The sequence below is a fragment of the Scomber scombrus genome, chromosome 8 (genome assembly GCF_963691925.1).
Source record: "Scomber scombrus chromosome 8, fScoSco1.1, whole genome shotgun sequence".
Lineage (NCBI taxonomy): Eukaryota > Metazoa > Chordata > Actinopteri > Scombriformes > Scombridae > Scomber > Scomber scombrus.
Window position 1 is genome coordinate 731356 of NC_084977.1, and position 17566 is coordinate 748921.

Genomic DNA, 17566 nt, shown 5'->3' on the forward strand with positions numbered 1-17566 from the left:
AAGACCGCGCCAAAAGCAGAGAACACTTCCTGTCTCTGCTTCTTCTTCTGCTTTTTCTGCATCTTATCCTTTTCCTTCTGATTCCTCTTCTTTTACGGCGGTTGTTATCCAGCTTTTTGGTGCATCACCACCACCTTCTGATCCGGAGTGTGGATCAGACAATTTTTTAAAGGGTTTTAGATTATAAATCTATTATAATCTAAAACCCTTAAGAAGAAGAAAAAACCCACACGCACATACACATACACTTCTCTCTCTACAAATCTCACATACAGCAGGTTTAGTCGACTGTACTGTACTCTTTAATTTAACCAGATCCAACATTCCCCCATGAGCAAGAACTTGGCGACAGCGACAAGGAGAAACTCCCCTTTAACGGGAAGAAACCTCAGGCAGAGAGGCACAGTGACAAACCATAACTAGTTTTTGTCAGAACGAGTGCATCTGCATTCTGGACCAGTTGGAGAGTCTTTAGAGACTTGTTAGGGCAGCCTGATAATAATGAATTACAATAATCCAGTCTAGAAGTAACAAATGCATGGATTAGTTTTTCAGCATCATTTTGAGACAGGATGTCTGGTTTATACAATATTACGCAGATGAAAAAAGGCAGTCCTTGAAATGTGTTTTATGTGTGAATTGAAGGACAGATCCTGGTTTATAACTTCTAGATTCCTTACAGTAGTACTGGAGGCCAGAGTAATGCCATCCAGAGTAGTTATGTCATTAGATAATGTGTTTCTAAGGAGTTTGGGGCCAAGCACAATTACTTTAGAATAGAATAATAGAATAGAAAGTTTTTATTGTCATTGTACAAAGCACAACAAAATTGAGATGCCGTCTTTAAAGTGCAGAAACAAAAATAAATAAATAATTGCCATTATTTAATGCAGTTTAGTGCATTTATGGCTTTAGCGTAAAAGCTGTTGTGTAATCTATTAGTGCGTACTCTCAATGTCCTGTAGCGTTTGCCTGAGGGCAGCAGCTCAAACAGCGAGTGTCCTGGATGAGATGAGTCCCTGAGTATATGGAGAGCTTTCCTGAAATGTGCAGCTCATCCACGTATTTATGTCCTTAAGGCATGTTTGTAGTTTAGTTAACTGAAATGAAATTTGTCCAAATATTTGGACAGGACAAAATAACAACAAAAATGAACATTAACACAAAATTAAGATTGATATATATTCATTCTGGTATGTATACAATATATCCTAATCCAAGTTCAACTAGTTCATTACTGAGGAACATATAAAATACTGTTTCAGTTAAACAATAAATCACATTGTTTCTCTCTCTCTCTCTCTCTCTCTCTCTCTCTCTCTCTCTCTCGCTCTCTCTCTCTCTCTGTCCCCCTCTCTCTCTCTCTCTCTCTCTCTCTCTCTCTCTCTCTCTCTCTCTCTCTCTCTCTCTCTCTCCCCCTCTCCCCCTCTCCACCTCCCACTCCCACTAATGTATTGTATATTTATTGTTTATAGTATATAGTATTTGGAGATTGTTTTATTTTATTTTATTTTTTATCACTTTTCAAGAATACTGTTGTGTCAATTCTGAATTTCCCCCTAGGGGATCAATACAATTACCCTACCCTATCAAAGTGGATTTTATAAGGAGATTTGGAGTCAGTAATCAAGAAAGCACAAACTAACAAAGAAATTATGTTTTTTGACATAGAAAAAGCATATGACATGCTACGGAAGGAAGGACTCCTCATCAAGCATCAAGTTAGGTGTGGGAGGCAAGATGTACAATTGGGTATCAGGTTTTATGTTTGGAAGACAAGTGAGGGTAAGTGCTAGCTTTCATAGCACTCTGCTGTGAAATTGAACATTGAAAAGGGAATGTGTGCAGCCGAGTATTATTTAGCATAATAATTAATGACATGGTTGAGCGAGTGGAATATACAATCGGAAAGTCACTTTATGTTGATGATGGGGCTTTTGGGTAAGGGTAAGGAAATAAAAATATTTTAAAAAGTAATATGCGAAGTGCAATAGATAAAGTGGAGGAGTGGACACATAAATGGGGATTTAAATCTCAAGTGAAATGCTTCACAAGGTGTCATAAACCAGTATTTTTGAAGTTGTATGGACAGGCGCTTGAACTGATCAAAGGGCTAAGATTTCTTTACATTTGATGAGAAGCTCAGATGATCTCTTTTAAATATTTACTGGGCTCTCATGAGAGCAGTCTTGGATATGGCTGTATAGTGTCAGTCATACCTCCCCTGGAAATTCATCACTTCAGCAATAAACATACATTTACTGGCACAAACCAAAGACAATCCTAAACAGGTACCAGTATGGACAATTGTACAAAATTATATCAATCAATATTTTCCAAATAACTTATATTTACAAATGGTTCTAAAGATAGAGAAACTGGACACACAGGAGCAACTTTTTTTATCCCAAAGTGTAAGATAGCTGTAGTTATTAAAAAGAGGACAACAGCTACATTTTCAGTAGACTATATTCAGTGAAAATGATAAGAGCATGGCCTTACAGTGGGTGGAAGATAATAGTCAACACAGTGTAAGACATTATTTCAGCACTTACAAATATTAAATCTGGAAATTATTGCAGACAGGATCTATTACTTGAAATATTTCACCAGCTATACAGATTGCACAACAGAAGTGTGGATGTTTCTTTCCTCTGGGTTCCTGCACATGTAGGTGTTGAAGGCAATGCAGAAGTGAAGTGAAGGGATTTTAGCCAAACAATCAATAAAGTCAAAGTTAGTAACCTCAACCTTCTTTAAGTAAGGTTGAGGTTAAATCTATTATCAAAACTCATGCATAAAATCTGGCAAGAATATGATATCAGTGACACAGGAAGACACCTCTATAGGATATGACAGGTTGAAGCAATAAAAACAAGAAAGAGTTATAGCTTGTGTCTGGATAAGACACACATGACTCAACCAAACACTATACAGAATAGGTAAACATCCAATGGATATTAGAGTGCAGAAAATGGATACAGGGAGGAGCAACAGGAATTGGTGAAACTACTGAAGGAAGAAAAACAGGACATTAAATTTGCCGGGTTTAGGAGTTCCTCAAAGTGTTCCTTCCACCGCCTGACAATATCCCCAATCGAGGTCAGCAGTTCTCCACCCCCACCAAGAACAGCCTGGTCTAAGCCCTGCTTACCCCTCCTTAGTCGCCTGACGGTTTGCTAGAACTTCTTCGAGGCCGTCCAATAGTCCTTCTCCATGGTCTCACCGAACTCCTCCCACACTCAGGTTTTTGCTTCAGCAACTGCCCAAGCCGCCGCCTTCTTGGCCATCTGGTACCTATCTACTCTTCTGGAGACCGAGGGCCAGCCAGGCCCTAAAGGCCTGCTTCTTCAGCTTAATGGCCTCCTTTACCATCGGTGTCCACCAACAGGTTCTCCTGTTGTCACCCCAGTAGGCACCGACGACCTTCCTCAACTCTGAGCCACCACCTCCCCCTCCACAACTGACCTGAACACAGTCCATTCAGACACCATGTCCTCAACCTCCCCGGGAATGCAATAGAAGTTCCTCTGGAGGTGGGAGTTGAAGACCTCACGGATGGGGGCCTCCACCAGATGTTCCCGGTTCACCCTCACTACTTGTTTAGGTTTCCCAGGTGTGGCAGCCGTCCCTGCAACCTGATCCAACTTACCACAAGGTGGCGATCAGTTGACAGCTCCCCTCCTCTCTTCACCCAAGTGTCCAAAACATATGGCCGCGGGTCAGATGACACAACTACAAAGTCGATCATCAAACTTTGGCCTAGGGTGTTCTGGTACCACGTACACTTAAGAGCACCCTTATGCTCGAACATGGTGTTTGTTATGGCCAATCCATGACCAAATCCAACAATATACACACAGCAACAGCATACGCACAAACAACAGTCAGACAACGCGAAGTCGCAAGGAGGCGACCCTCTCGTTCTGTGGGGAGAACTCCAACACGGTGTCGCTCAGCTGGGGACTCGTGAATATGCCCGTTTGGCATTGCACCCGACCCCAGACTTCATCCCTGCAAGTAGTGGGCCCACTGGGCGGCAGCTCCACATTATTTTTTCAGGCTCTGCTTGTCCGTTTTTTTAAACATTCAATATTATTTCCCCCACTCTATCTATCTATCTATCTATCTATCTATCTATCTATCTATCTATCTATCTATCTATCTATCTATCTATCTATCTATCTATCTATCTATCTATCTATCTATCTATCTATCTATCTATCTGCAATACATCGTGACTTGAGAAGTCTTTAAGTAGACTTTAAGATTCCAAAGTGTTAGAAGAATAGTATTTCTTCCAGTCCTATAGGGGCGCTGGCGCTCAGATATCGCAGCAGTGTGTTCCGGGTCAGCCCTGTCATTACCCCGCCTCGCTCAGCGAACAGTCCTTCCGGCTTGACCGCCATTACAGACAGCAGGTAGGATTTTAGTGTAGATTTTTTTTTAGCTAAAACCCATGTAAAATCTTCACCATCCGTTGTTTTCTATCGAATAAATCGAAAATACCATAATCTATTAACCTTACTTGAAAGCTCCGTCAGAGTATTGTGACACTACGAACAATGAATCTGTTAAAAATGTACAGCTGTGTCTGACTAGACGATATCTGCTCGTTCAACACACTGGTGCTGCACATGCCACATTTAATTATTGAATATACATAATGCAGAAGGGACAAGAACACGCTGAGTGGCGGGCTTGATACGTGTTAAAGATCCAAATACTTATGTCTTACCTGTTCAGAAGTCAATGTGCATTACTTCCACATACGAGCCAGGGCTTAGCATTAGTGCTAACTAACCTGCTGCACTGTGTTTTAGTTAGTGTTGCCAGACGAATTCAATGTAACTCGCATTTAATTTAAAATTCACTAAGGCTAAAATGTGTTTTCCTGTTATGTTAGTCATGTTACAGCCACATTGTGCAAAATGACGTGTAAGCTTAGTCTGGCATTACAAAACTGTTATAAATGTGTTGAGGGAGAGGGATGGGGGTTTCTGTGTTCCTGTGTTGTACTTTCTCTCCAGTATTGCCCTTGAGTACAATTTTGAGGTACTTAAACTTGAGTATTTCTGTTTGATGCTACTTTATACTTCCACTCCACTATATTTCAGAGGGGAATATTGTAGGCTACTTTCCACTCCACTACGTTTGTGACTCAATGGATAATATAACTTAACAAGCTTTTAAAATACTTAATACTAATTTTTTCATTGTTTACTGAAAACAGATTTGATTAATTCTGTTGATACACAATCAACAGAAATACATAATTAAAATGTTATTTGTAAAAAGTGTTTGTTGAAGCACTAATGGTTTACACAGCGTCTGCCACAAAAAAGGGCAGGTTGATCAGTACCTTGCTTCAGGACTAATGGTAGCAGTCAACGAAATCTGTTGCATTTGCACTTGAACCAATGTTTGTGTGTGTGTTGTTTTCCACAGACATGGCTATTCGCTACCCCATGGCCGTTGGCCTTAACAAAGGCCATCAAGTCACCAAAAACGTAACTGCTCCCAAACACAGCCGCCGGCGTGGGGTGAGTATCTCATTTTTCTCACTGTCTGTGTTTCAGTCTGTGAAAAGCCTGAAACCTGCTATTGGTGTGTATTTAAAACCTGGAGCATCTTATTTTTCTGCTCTAGAACTTGTCAACATACCACTAAGACATTAGTGACTTGTTTTTCATGAAACCGTTAACTGAAACAATTGAATTGATGTGTCGCGTGAGCAAATGCGTCACTCACTATGTCGTGGAGCAGTTTACTTCACCTACAGACGGAGCTGAGCGGAGCCGGTATCAGCAGAGGCAGGGAAAACTGTCCGACTGAAATCTTCTTTGTTTACTTTAAACAACATAAAAATAGAAAGTGTGTGCAGCATCTTGCCAGGGGGGGCACGGAGCACACACACACAAAAGACGATCTTTTTTCTCTCGCTTTTGCACATCACGTCAATAACCCTGTTGCAGTGGGCGCCCTCGTTCTAGTTTGAACTATTGGCTGCTACCTGCTCAGATCTCATAGTCAGCTGTAGAATATGGCAGCAGGGGAATCTAGTTTACATAGTTTTGTATGGTAGCCTACTGATGCAAAAAGTAAAACTGGTAACTACCAAATAAACCACCAATTCATACTGTGAATATATAGTTTCACAGACACATTGTTGTATTTTTTCAGAGTTGTGTGTGAAACCATTAAGAATAATATAGAATCAGTCTGCAATAAAATCATTTTCTTTATTATTCATCATTTATTTATAGTTCTGACAGCTCAGGTCCCTTCAAAAAAACAAAACAGAAAATACCTCTTGTGTAGTATAGTTTGTTTTTTGTCTTACATAAACATTTAGTTTGTTTTTAAAAATGTATAATTTAATGTTCTGTTTTTGAATGGAGTGGACATTTTTATCTGATTAATCAAAAATAATTGATTGATTAAAATAATTGTTAGTTGCCGCCCTAAATCCATGGACACATAATTATTTGGCAGCTGTGGTAGCACTTTTAAAATTGTCCTAATTTGCTGTTGATTGTAGTGAAGCTAAAGACTCCAAGCTCTACAAGGTTGCTGTTTTTTTACCATTTTGTAAATCATGTTGATTGTGTTGAAGCCAAAGACAATTCCACATTGTGGACCAAGTTAAATGAACTGAAGTTTTGATAATTGGTTCAAGTAATTTAAATAAAAATGTGACAAAGTAAATCATAGTTCTGAACCTATATCAAAGAAGATGTTATCTATTTGCAATAAGTGTTTCAACTGATCAAACCTTTCAGGTGAAGTGGATCATGTTGAAAACCTTTTTGTCTAATGTGCGTTGTCTTTCCTCTGCAGCGTCTGACCAAACACAGCAAGTTTGTTCGGGATATGATCCGTGAAGTTTGTGGCTTTGCTCCGTATGAGAGGCGAGCCATGGAGCTGCTGAAAGTGTCCAAGGACAAGAGAGCCCTCAAGTTTATCAAGAAGAGGGTGAGTTTATACTATTCGTGTTTCTTAGAGCAATTAAAGGTGCATGCCAGTAAAAGCTTACCAACTGTAGCATGTTTTGATTTCTCTGGTGGAAAAATACTTTTACATGTGCACACACTTTCAGTGATGGTTTTTACACAGAGCCACATGCACACATCTCTCTAAATGGAATGTGTGGATGTGGATGTCTGCCTTTTGTGTGTGCAGAGTTAGTCTTGAACCTGTAGTTTTGTTCATCTGACCTCTTCAGAGGCATTTATGACACAGCTGTCTTGAGACAGAAGCAGGTCTTGGAGAATGTTGAAAGTCTAACCACTGCTGAAGTGAGTGAGTTTCACATTGCTGTGTTTCTTCCCAGATTGGCACTCACATCCGCGCCAAGAGAAAGAGAGAGGAGCTGAGCAACGTGCTAGCCGCCATGAGGAAGGCAGCCGCTAAGAAGGACTAATCTGTCACTTAATAAAAGTTTGTTTAGCTACAACATTCAGTCTTGTGTTTTGCTTTTGGTCTAGCTGTAGCATGGTATGTCCGTTGAGGTCTTTGTCCAGCAGATATCTAAAATGCTTCAAAATACCAACATTGCACACTACAATTCATGAAGGGTTATGGAATTATGAAGAAGAAAAGTGACCAAACATATCTTTTTTTTAAAGAACAGATTTATAAATGTCTTGTTCAAGGGTCTTCCTGTATTTTTAACATTTTCTACATTGAGTAACAATACTGAAGACATCAAAACTATGAAATAACCTAGTAAACAAAAAGTTGTTACACCAACCAAAACATTTTTTAATTTTTATGGCGCTTTTCCACTACACTGTTCCAGCACGACACGACTCGTTTTTTTTTGCGGTTCCACTAGGGATAGTACCTGGTACCTGATACTTTTTTAGTACCTGCTCTGGTGAGGTTCCAAGCGAGCCAAGCCGGTACTAAAATGTGACGGCGACACACTGCTGGCCGCTGATTGGTAGTTGTCGCTGGAAGAGTCATGAGCCGTCCCACACAAAAATCAAACCCGGCATTTTTAAATACCGGCAGCAGCGTTACAACCATAGTTACAGCCATACGGCTCAATGTTCTTGCTTTGTGTGTGACAAAAAGCCTCATACAGCAGCAAGTACACCACTGCCTCCATGTCCTCCATTGTTTGTGTTTTGTGTCGCGTATAAAACGAAGTCACGGCAGTTTCGCGGAGCCGTGCTATGACAACCCCGCCCACGTTGAGTAGGTACTTTTTTGTAATGGAAAAGGAACCGTACCGAGGCGAGTCGTGCTGGAACGGTGTAGTGGAAAAGCGCCATTAGATTCCTCAAAGTTGTCACCATTTACTTTGACAGCTTTGCACACTTTCTATTCTCTAAACCAGCGCCATGAGTTAGCCACCTGGAATGGTTTTACTTAAGTTTAAGGATTTCCCACATATGCTGAGCACTTGTTGACTGCTTTTCCTTTACTGTGGGTTTAGGCCAGGGGCCTCTTTTATAGCCATAGAATAGAAAGTTTTTATTGTCATTGTACAAAGCACAACAAAATCGAGATGCCGTCTTTAAAGTGCAGAAACAAAAATAAATAAATAATTGCCATTATTTAATGCAGTTTAGTGCATTTATGGCTTTAGCGTAAAAGCTGTTGTGTAATCTATTTGTGCGTACTCTCAATGTCCTGTAGCGTTTGCCTGAGGGCAGCAGCTCAAACAGCGAGTGTCCTGGATGAGATGAGTCCCTGAGTATATGGAGAGCTTTCCTGAAACAGCGGGAACTGTACAGATCTTTCAGGGAGGGGAGAGGGCAGCCGATAATCTTCTGGGCTGTGGTGGTGACCCTCTGGATCGTATCCTCTCTGCAGCTGTGCAGCTGGAGAACCACACACACATGCAGTAGGTCAAAATGCTCTCAATGGAGCAACAATAAAAGGACAGTGAGAGTTGGTTATTCCTGAATACACACAGGAAGTACAATCTCTGCTGTGCCTTCTTAATAATAGCAGTGGTGTTGATGCTCCAGGTCAGGTCTTCCTCTATGTGAAGGTCCAGAAACCAGAAGTCTGTGACCCTCTCCACACAGTCCCCACCGATGAACAGGGGCGGAGTGTCCGTTTTATTTCTCCTGTAGTCTATGACCAGCTCCTTTGTCTTGGTAGTGTTCAGTGCCATGTTGTTTTCTGTGCACCACACTGACAACTGCTCCACCTCGTCCCGATATGCAGACTCATCCCCCCCAGAGATGAGCCCCACCACAGTGGTATCATCAGCAAATTTGATGATTGTGTATGTGATAAACAGGATTTGAAAGATCTTTACGTCACTTGTCAGAAAAAAAGTAACATTTTGAAGACAGGATAGCATTGCCATACAGATGGTGAATTGAAGTCAGTAACTTTATTCCTTTCACACATTAAATTTCACTTTATATCAAACAATTAAAGATCCGTTTTACTCTATGTGAATGTGTTAGTGAGCCAGAAATGGATAAAAGCTGGCTCAAATCTTAACCAATTACATTTTGGATTAATTATTGGACTGTTCATGAAATATGGAACACAATGCAATGTCTCACCATCACATTCCCAACATCCAGAGGAGAGGGCCGGGCTGTTTGGTGCTCACATTCATGGTCAGTTGTGGAGAGGCCAGGAAGTGGGAAGCAGCAGGATTCTGAAGTCTGGCTTTACTTTCCCCGATATTAAGCATTAATATACTGATTCCATTTCACCTTATCCATGTTAATGAAATGAACAAATTAAATGTTAATCATCCATTGTAGAAATCCCAGATGACCTCAAATAACTAAAATATTCAGAACAGTGCTAATAGATTTTTGATATCTTAAATACTGTGCATATATTACCCAAGGTTTTAGGTTTTATATATTTTTGTGTATAAAATGGCTGCAGTGAATCATAAAGAAGCTAAAAGTAGTCCAACTGGTGGTATGACTTAAGCTAACCCCAAGTACACAGCACGACAAATAGATTAAAGTCTTTCAAAAAGGTAATTTTAGGTAATACTAATTTCATAAAAAGCACTAAAACCGTGAGAAGCCGCAGGGGCCCATCAGAGGCTGACACCTGATGCCTAAGGGAAAGGAGTTACCTAACAAGTGCCTGTCTTCACTTAACATGCACAACAGCCTAGGAACAACAGAACAGCACTCTATTCAAACTTATTTTACATATAAGCAATTTTAAAATAATCATACTTCCACCCATAGGGCAGGCAATGCCATATCTTGGTACCTAAAATATAATTTTCACCCACACACCAAATCAAACAAAGTGCTTCTATCAGCCTGGGTGCCAGGCTCTGTAGGGGTCTTAAGAAAGTAGGTATATCTGTGGACAGACCCACTTGGTTAGGTTTAGTCATGAGGAAGGGAACATACATTTACAAAGGCATGACATGCCCTACTGTGCCTTTGACTGGTTTGGCTTGACAAAAACATTTCTCATATAGCCCTCACTGAAAGGAAGTCTTTGCTGTTCTGCTCTCTTCTGCAAATTCACCTGAAATTGTTATACCATAATCATTTTTTTGAAATGTTTCATAGTTAGCAAGTTTTCAATTTGCTCGAAATTATGAACCATAACAAGATTAAGTGAAAGTGCAGGCCACTGAGATGAGCCTGCCACTTTGATGGATAAAAGAGATGCAAAAGCAGCTAGTAATCCAATCACAGTGCAACACTTTCTGTAATTTAATATCATGCCTTGAATAGAATAAACAGTGTTTGAAATAGTAGTAAGCCATGATTTAGCATAACCAGATCTTCCCTTTCAATGATGAATGAGGAGACTGCCATGGATTTATGGATGCTGATGGATATAAACATACAACAAGATTTATTCATGACTGAAATAAGTGCACACTTGAGCCAAATAACAAAATAGGCAGTTAAGAATTAGATCATACAATAATGTAGTTAAAAATGAATATGCCTTAAAGTCCATGAAAACTATGACACACTTTACAGTAGATTTGGATTTATTTAAAACATGTAAGACAGATTAATAATAATAATGATAATAATAGATTAATACAAGTAAGAAATAACACAAACAAGAATAACCAACAAGCATGTCCTGCTAACTAAAGAAACTAATGAGTGAAACATTTCTATTTGTGGACTTTTCTGGTGATCAAGTGTGTCACTACATTTCCACTGGTATCTTTTCTTTTCTATGAAAGTTGCCATACAGAGATGTGTCAAAGCTCTTCTTTGCACTCCAAAAAAAACCAACCAAAACACAACACAAACATAACGCACACTCACAATAAACAAAAAGGATAAAAATATTACATAGAAAATATACCATATCTGATATATATATACTAATAAAAAGACACTGCAGTGGGTTGTATACCTATTGCAATGCTCATTTGGAGCAAGGTGTGTGATCTTGCCAAAGCAGAACAGTGCAGACTGAAGAGCACTGTCTGTTTTCAGCTTTTGAAAATTTGACAAAAATGATTTTTTTGGTGATGTGAAGGTCATGTCCTCTGCCAGCTTTCGTTTGAGGAGCCCAACAATGTCATCAAGCTTTCTCTCCAAAAACTCTTGGCTTTCTTTTGGTGTGCCTGGACAGATTGGCACAATTGAATGAACTGTGTTGTCTAGTGTCAGAGTCAAAGGAAACAACTGGATAGATGTGAGAAGTTGGAAAAAGTACACTTACGGTCCTGCTCCTCAGAATGGAGGACTGTATAGTAGATAATGAAGATTTAGAAGAGAACTGACGAAGAGATACTATATGACAGTTTTTTCTGAATACTTAAACACTAACAGTTATTCTTGAATCCCTATCTTGGAAACCATTAACAATTGTAGCCAATGCATTTACCAAGTGTGCCAAACTGAATGCACATTCTCTGTTTTATACTCAGTTTGCAATAACACACTTTTCACAAAACTATATACACAACTCACTGCTTTACACTCAGTTTGCAATTTACAGTTTTTTTCTGAATGTTTAAACACTAACAGTGATTCATGAAGCACTTTCTTGAAACCATTAACAATTGTAGCCAATGCATTTACCAAGTGTGCCAAACTTAGTGCACGTTCTCTGCTTTACACTCGGTTTGTAATACACACTTCTACAAAACTGTAAACATTGGTCTTTACATGCTACACTATTTTGCCAATTGCCTTTCCACACTGACACATGTGAAAACACTTTTTGAAAATCAGTTCACTTACAAATCAGAGCCTGAGCACTAAGCTCAATGATATGATGTAGATGAAGTCTTATGGCCAGACCCACAAAGAAGATGAGATTTAGCCTAATTTTTTTTTCTCTAACACAATTTTTTTTTCTTCTACTGTGTTTTGTTGTTTGAGGTGTGTTCGAACATTTTGAGAAAAAAAAACGTTCCCCCCTTATTTGTATTAATTTTGTATTATGTGTTATGTTCAGAATACATATTCATACTTTGCACATTTGGATACTTATGTGTGTGTGTGTGTTTACTACATGTACGACAAAACATATCGCAAACTGCTGTCCTGCACACAGAAAAACCAAAAGCCACAAGTATTTTTCATTTATACTGTCAGTGTGTAGTTGGTGCTTTGTGTGCATTTTTTAAAAGAGTTTGAAGAGTTGAAGAGCTGTGTAGTGTTTTCCTGATTTGGTGTAAGGTTTTGTGGTTAGTGTATAGAGTTTTGCAAAAATTGCCTATAGTTTCAAAGATAGTGCCTAAGCAGAAAACACTGTATTTGTTTTTCTTTTTGCTAGACAGGTGCTGTTGACAGTCCAAGCCCTGGTGGTGGTGTCCTTTCACAATCCCCTTTTTCAGCGGTGTGTGCAGTGTAGGGTGGTGTTTAGTTTTCGAATCCTCCCCAAACCTGTCCCTGCTTTATTGGGCCCCTGTATCACTGTCCAAGATTTGATACCTGCAATAAATAATGATGACAGCTCTTGATTTTTTTTAGCTTGTGTGTGCAAAAAAATTGAGTATTTTACCTTTTCCCCTCACAAGTGGTTAAGCTCCCCTTTATAATTTCCTGGAGTTGAAATCCCCCTAGGTGGCGTTGTTGACCATTCTCCATAGTTGTCACCCTGCCCCTGCCACAGTAGCTTTGTGGTCAGTATGTCGGTTCAAAGATATTTATTAACTTGACATTACCTAATGATTCCATCTTCCAGTTTGATTTCTAGTTACTCATTATTTATCCTACTAATTAATAAACTAAGAAGGCCTAATTCAGGAACTAGCAACACATGTTGCTAGTTCCTGAATTGTTGTCAGGTTGTTGATTAATTCCTAGTAACTATAAATGTAGACCTATCAATTTATTTGACACGCAAACAATAACCTACATATTTGTGTATGTGTCATCCAACTGCATATCTGCAGGTGGATGCTTCATACAGGATGCTCTAGTCTGGGTCTGCTGTGAGCCAATAAACTAATTTAAACAGTAAAGTAAAAATGATGTAAAATGTTCTCTTTTTATTCAATAACGTCAATATTTCTTAAAATATTTCTCAAATACGAGACTACCGAAATACAATTAAAGAAAAATGTAATTGTCTTTCGGTAGTCTCGTATTTTGTATGCATGTGTGTGTCTAAAAAACAAAAATGCGTAAAAATACCCAGTATTGCAGCTTTCAGTCTGCATCACCCTTCATAAAGTGTGCATGTGTGAGTGAGTGTGCGTGTCTGTGGCGTTGCCCTTGGTGACGCGTCTCTATCCAGTTTAGTTTCACCCGTGCTTCTCATTCTCGGCCTGTGATTGGCTGTAAGGCGTTACCCTCTGCCTGTGACTGGCTAGGTCAGCTGTCTGTTAGTTATCTGTGTATATTTAGCTGATAGCATTATCGGATCAGATTTAACCTGCAGTCCAACAATACAGAGTTAAGTACATATACTGTACGCTATTTTCAGGCGAACATTAGCTGGCAGTGTAGTAAACTAATCAGTGGAGCAAACATAAACAGCAGCTTTGTTATTTCAGCAGATCCGGTTTTTCTTTAAGGAACGAAAACAGACGATTTCTGAAATGTCTTCAGACGAAGACAGGGCCAAGGAAATTTTGAAGGGCTTCAAACTGTATCCTTTTTGCTGTTGAGGCGGTTTGGTGTTGTTCTGCTAATGTTAGACAGTTATTATTAGGCGAAGTGTCTTTCCAGTTTGTTGCGAGAAAACGTTAACAAGATGGTAGAAACATGTTGTGAGTGCTGTCTAGTCTAATGGTACAGGAAGGTTAGCTGCTGTCACCAACCTCTTAGTTTCACCTCTCATTTGATAACGAGAGCCCCATAGCTGACGTTATCTAATGAGCCGTCTTTATTTGATAAGGTGACAAAATGAAATTGTTACCGTAATTACCAAGCTAGCTCGTTCGCACCTGAATGTCGGCTGGCCAGCTAAATGTTTGGCCTTGCCCGGTTGCTAAACTGCTTGGCTAACTGCTCAGTATGCTGATGGAGATCATATTAGATTGACGCAGGTGGCTGTCAGATACCGGCTGTCCTTGATCAAACTTTTACCTCCCATCAGCAAAGGGAGGTAAAGGAAAGTTAAACGCAGAAATGTACTTAGCTTGCTATTTGGTTTTGCTGTTTGATAACTTTGATTGCTATATATTGGGATTTGTGCTGTGCTGAGGTGTTGCCAGTGTATTTTAAACGTGTTATCCAGACTGTCGACCATTTTCAATAGTTGTAAGATGTTGAATGTGTAAAGCACAACGTCTGTTGTTATTACTGCCAGATTTGTGTTGTTGTAATACAGCAAGTTTTCAAATCAGTGTGTAGCGGTTTGAAAACAGTCACTTGTTCTAAACAAAGTGCAATTATAGTGGAAACAAGTGCATTTGTTTTTATATTTGTATATTTTCCAACACACATCTCTCTCTCTCTCTCTCTCTCTCTCTCTCTCTCTCTCTCTCTCTCTCTCTCTCTCTCTCTCTCTCTCTCTCTCACTCTCACTCACTCACTCACTCACTCACTCACTCACTCACTCACACGTTTATTCTTAATTTAGTTTTTGCATGTACCTATATTACATAGTATACAGATAATAAAGCAACATAAAACTTGGGGAGAGCAATTTCTTTGTATGATATTTTTCCTAGACCACTAGGTTAACATTAGAGTCAATATTTGAATCATGTGCACCTGTAAGCCTTGAAGTGTTGAACATTTTACTTCTCTGCTCAAAACAGGTCATGAGTTCATCTGTTTCATTAGTTCAAGAGAAAGGTGATACTGTGTTGTTGTGAATGAGTAGATTTACATTGTAAACTGTTCAGTGTATTCTGGACAGCTACTTTTACACATACTTTTAATGTTTTAACGAAAGTTCTAGATGTTGGAACTTGAGTAGGCCATCTCAGTGAGGATTGTTAAACTACACTGATTGATTTAGTTAAAACTTAATTTGAATACTTTAACTTCTTCATGACTTCAAATTCATAACTCGTGTTTTGTAGTAAAGGACAACAGAAGAAATGTATTAGCTATCCACTTTTATGGAACACTCTGCAGTGTGATCTTATCATTTATTCACCTTATCAGTTTTCTTGACATTGGAGCGTCTGCCAAAAGAATTTTAAGGCTAAGATGTCTTAGTCCCATTGTACATCTATAGTCTAAGATAATCTTATTAGAAGGTGCTTTTGTCTTTTTGACAGTGCCCCCCCCCCCCTTCTTATCAGCAGACTGTCATGCAGTCTAATGTTGACATTGCCACATCACTTAATATTTGTTGTGGAGTAAACCAGAGTTGTGTTGTCTTCAAGCCACGTACTAAAAAGGTTTTACTAAAACTAATTTCATAGAGAAAGGTATAGGCTGAATCCACTCCAATCCATCCAGGGTAACGTATATATGCCTTTCTTTAAATTCATATAGATTAGCAACATCACCATGTGGTGATATCAGCTCACAGAAATATCACAGTAAACAAACAAAACAGCTACATTTGCTGCCGAGCTTCCTAAAATAACATATAATATATGTTTCAAATACAACAACAAATCCTGTCATTGGTGAATATTGTATCCTGTCAGAATTTGCAGCAACCTGTCAGTGGATCAATGAAAGCCTGCATGTCCCAGGTTCAGCACCTTGGACAGCGGTTGTGATGCACTTGATATGATACTTTCCACAAGGGTCTGCGTGACAAATATTTCTGTCCATGTGAAAAATGTGTGAATGCGCAGGCCATGTGTGTCAACACAAATATGTGAACACATCTGTGGACATATGAGACACCTGATGTAATATAAACAGAACCACGTGAGCAGCTTCTTGTTTCGTGTCGAGGCGTATGTTTAGTACTTTAAGATGATCCACGTTTGTTGAACAGGAAAGCAGAAGGATGATACAGACAGTTTTCAGTCCACTTCAGACTTATTGTGATTCAGAAGCTTTAGTTACATTCATTTGATCCCTTGCTGTAAAATATAATCCCGAAGCAAAAAGTATTTGTAATAGCTTGATGTCAGCTCATTAAAAGCACATTGTTTTGATGGTGGTCTCTTAAAAGTTGTTTTGTTGTTCATTAGAAATGATCATTTGCTGTAAAAAATTTGGTGGGAAAGCAGCTGGCTTGGAATGCACGCAGGTCTGAATGAAGGCTTCAGATTAATATCCAGATTTATTCAGTCCATTCTGTAGTTTACTTAGGGAGTGATCTTGTTGCTTTTTAAACATTTTTTTTTAGAAACATGTCTCCTATTTTCTTGATGTATCCAAATGAATATACAGTCCTTTGGTCTCCTGTTCTTCTATTTTTTTGTTTGTGTGTGTGTTGGGGATGGATGCTGAAGTGGCTCTGGGGTGAGGGAGTGAAAGAGTAGCTTACTCAAGGCAGGTTGTTGGGGGCTGGGGTGACATGTTAGTTAGAACATGGATTTACATTACATCTCATAACATCCAACATCACTGACTCATTTTTCATCTTTTCATCTTTTCATTCCATCAAATTTTCCATCCAAATGCCAAGCATGCTTAACACTGAACCCTTCCTATGGTGGCCCCAAAACTAAGCTTCGATCATGTTTTTAGCCTTAAAGTCCGTGTAAAGTAAAAATAATTTAATTTAAGTATAATGCATTTGTAATGAAAACAAAGTGGAGCTTTGCATCTGGAGTGTGATTGTGTGTGAGAGCCAACATGACAAGTTGATACTTTCTATATTACTGTCTGGACTGAGTCTTCATGTGACCATATAGGACTAAATTAGCCACAGTAATACCTTCTAGAATAAGCAGGACAGCACTGCAGCATGCTACACTTACTGCAGCCAAAGGCCCAGTGTTGTCTAGCCAGTAAAAAAAACAAAAAAACATATAACCTAAGCTGATCATGAACCAGTTGTTATTTAACTATGTATGAAACTTGACCCTAATATATCCCAGTCTATATAAAAGATGAAGCTGTGAGTATTTCTGTATGTTTCTTGGTAAGGTCAGGCCTTTTGCTATAATGTGGTAATACCTAAATCCATGATTTAGTGGAATGGGGATTTACTGCCTTCTGTTCATGCAGCCTTGACAAAGCAACACAGAGGCTGAACAGCACCAAAGTATTTACACTGTAACGTTAACATTGCTACCATCTGTTGTTGAATATGCAGA

At 39.1% G+C, this 17566-nt stretch overlaps 2 protein-coding genes across 2 annotated transcripts in view; both read left to right on the top strand.

The window, feature by feature from the left end:
* The first annotated feature begins 4356 nt into the window (after positions 1-4356).
* Positions 4357-7458, top strand: rpl36 (ribosomal protein L36). The gene is made up of 4 exons (XM_062423976.1): positions 4357-4421; positions 5449-5543; positions 6841-6975; positions 7334-7458. Exons 2-4 carry the CDS (start codon positions 5451-5453, stop codon positions 7421-7423), a joined length of 318 nt encoding a protein of 105 aa, XP_062279960.1. The 5' UTR covers positions 4357-4421; positions 5449-5450; the 3' UTR covers positions 7424-7458.
* Positions 7459-13809: 6351 nt separating this feature from the next.
* The window catches only part of pde6d (phosphodiesterase 6D, cGMP-specific, rod, delta), a 17563-nt gene continuing 13806 nt past the window's right edge, over positions 13810-17566 (top strand). Inside the window, exon 1 of the mRNA XM_062424012.1 lies at positions 13810-14031. Within this exon, the coding sequence (XP_062279996.1) occupies positions 13982-14031 (50 nt within the window). The 5' untranslated portion in view covers positions 13810-13981. The remainder of the gene's footprint in view (positions 14032-17566) is intronic.

Excerpts from the sequence above, each read along its gene's own strand:
- rpl36 (XM_062423976.1), top strand. The coding sequence starts at position 5,451 with ATGGCTATTCGCTACCCCATGGCCGTTGGCCTTAACAAAGGCCATCAA. Across the intron at positions 5,544-6,840 it reads AACACAGCCGCCGGCGTGGG|CGTCTGACCAAACACAGCAA; the intron begins GTGAGTATCTCA and ends TTTCCTCTGCAG. Across the intron at positions 6,976-7,333 it reads TCAAGTTTATCAAGAAGAGG|ATTGGCACTCACATCCGCGC; the intron begins GTGAGTTTATAC and ends GTTTCTTCCCAG.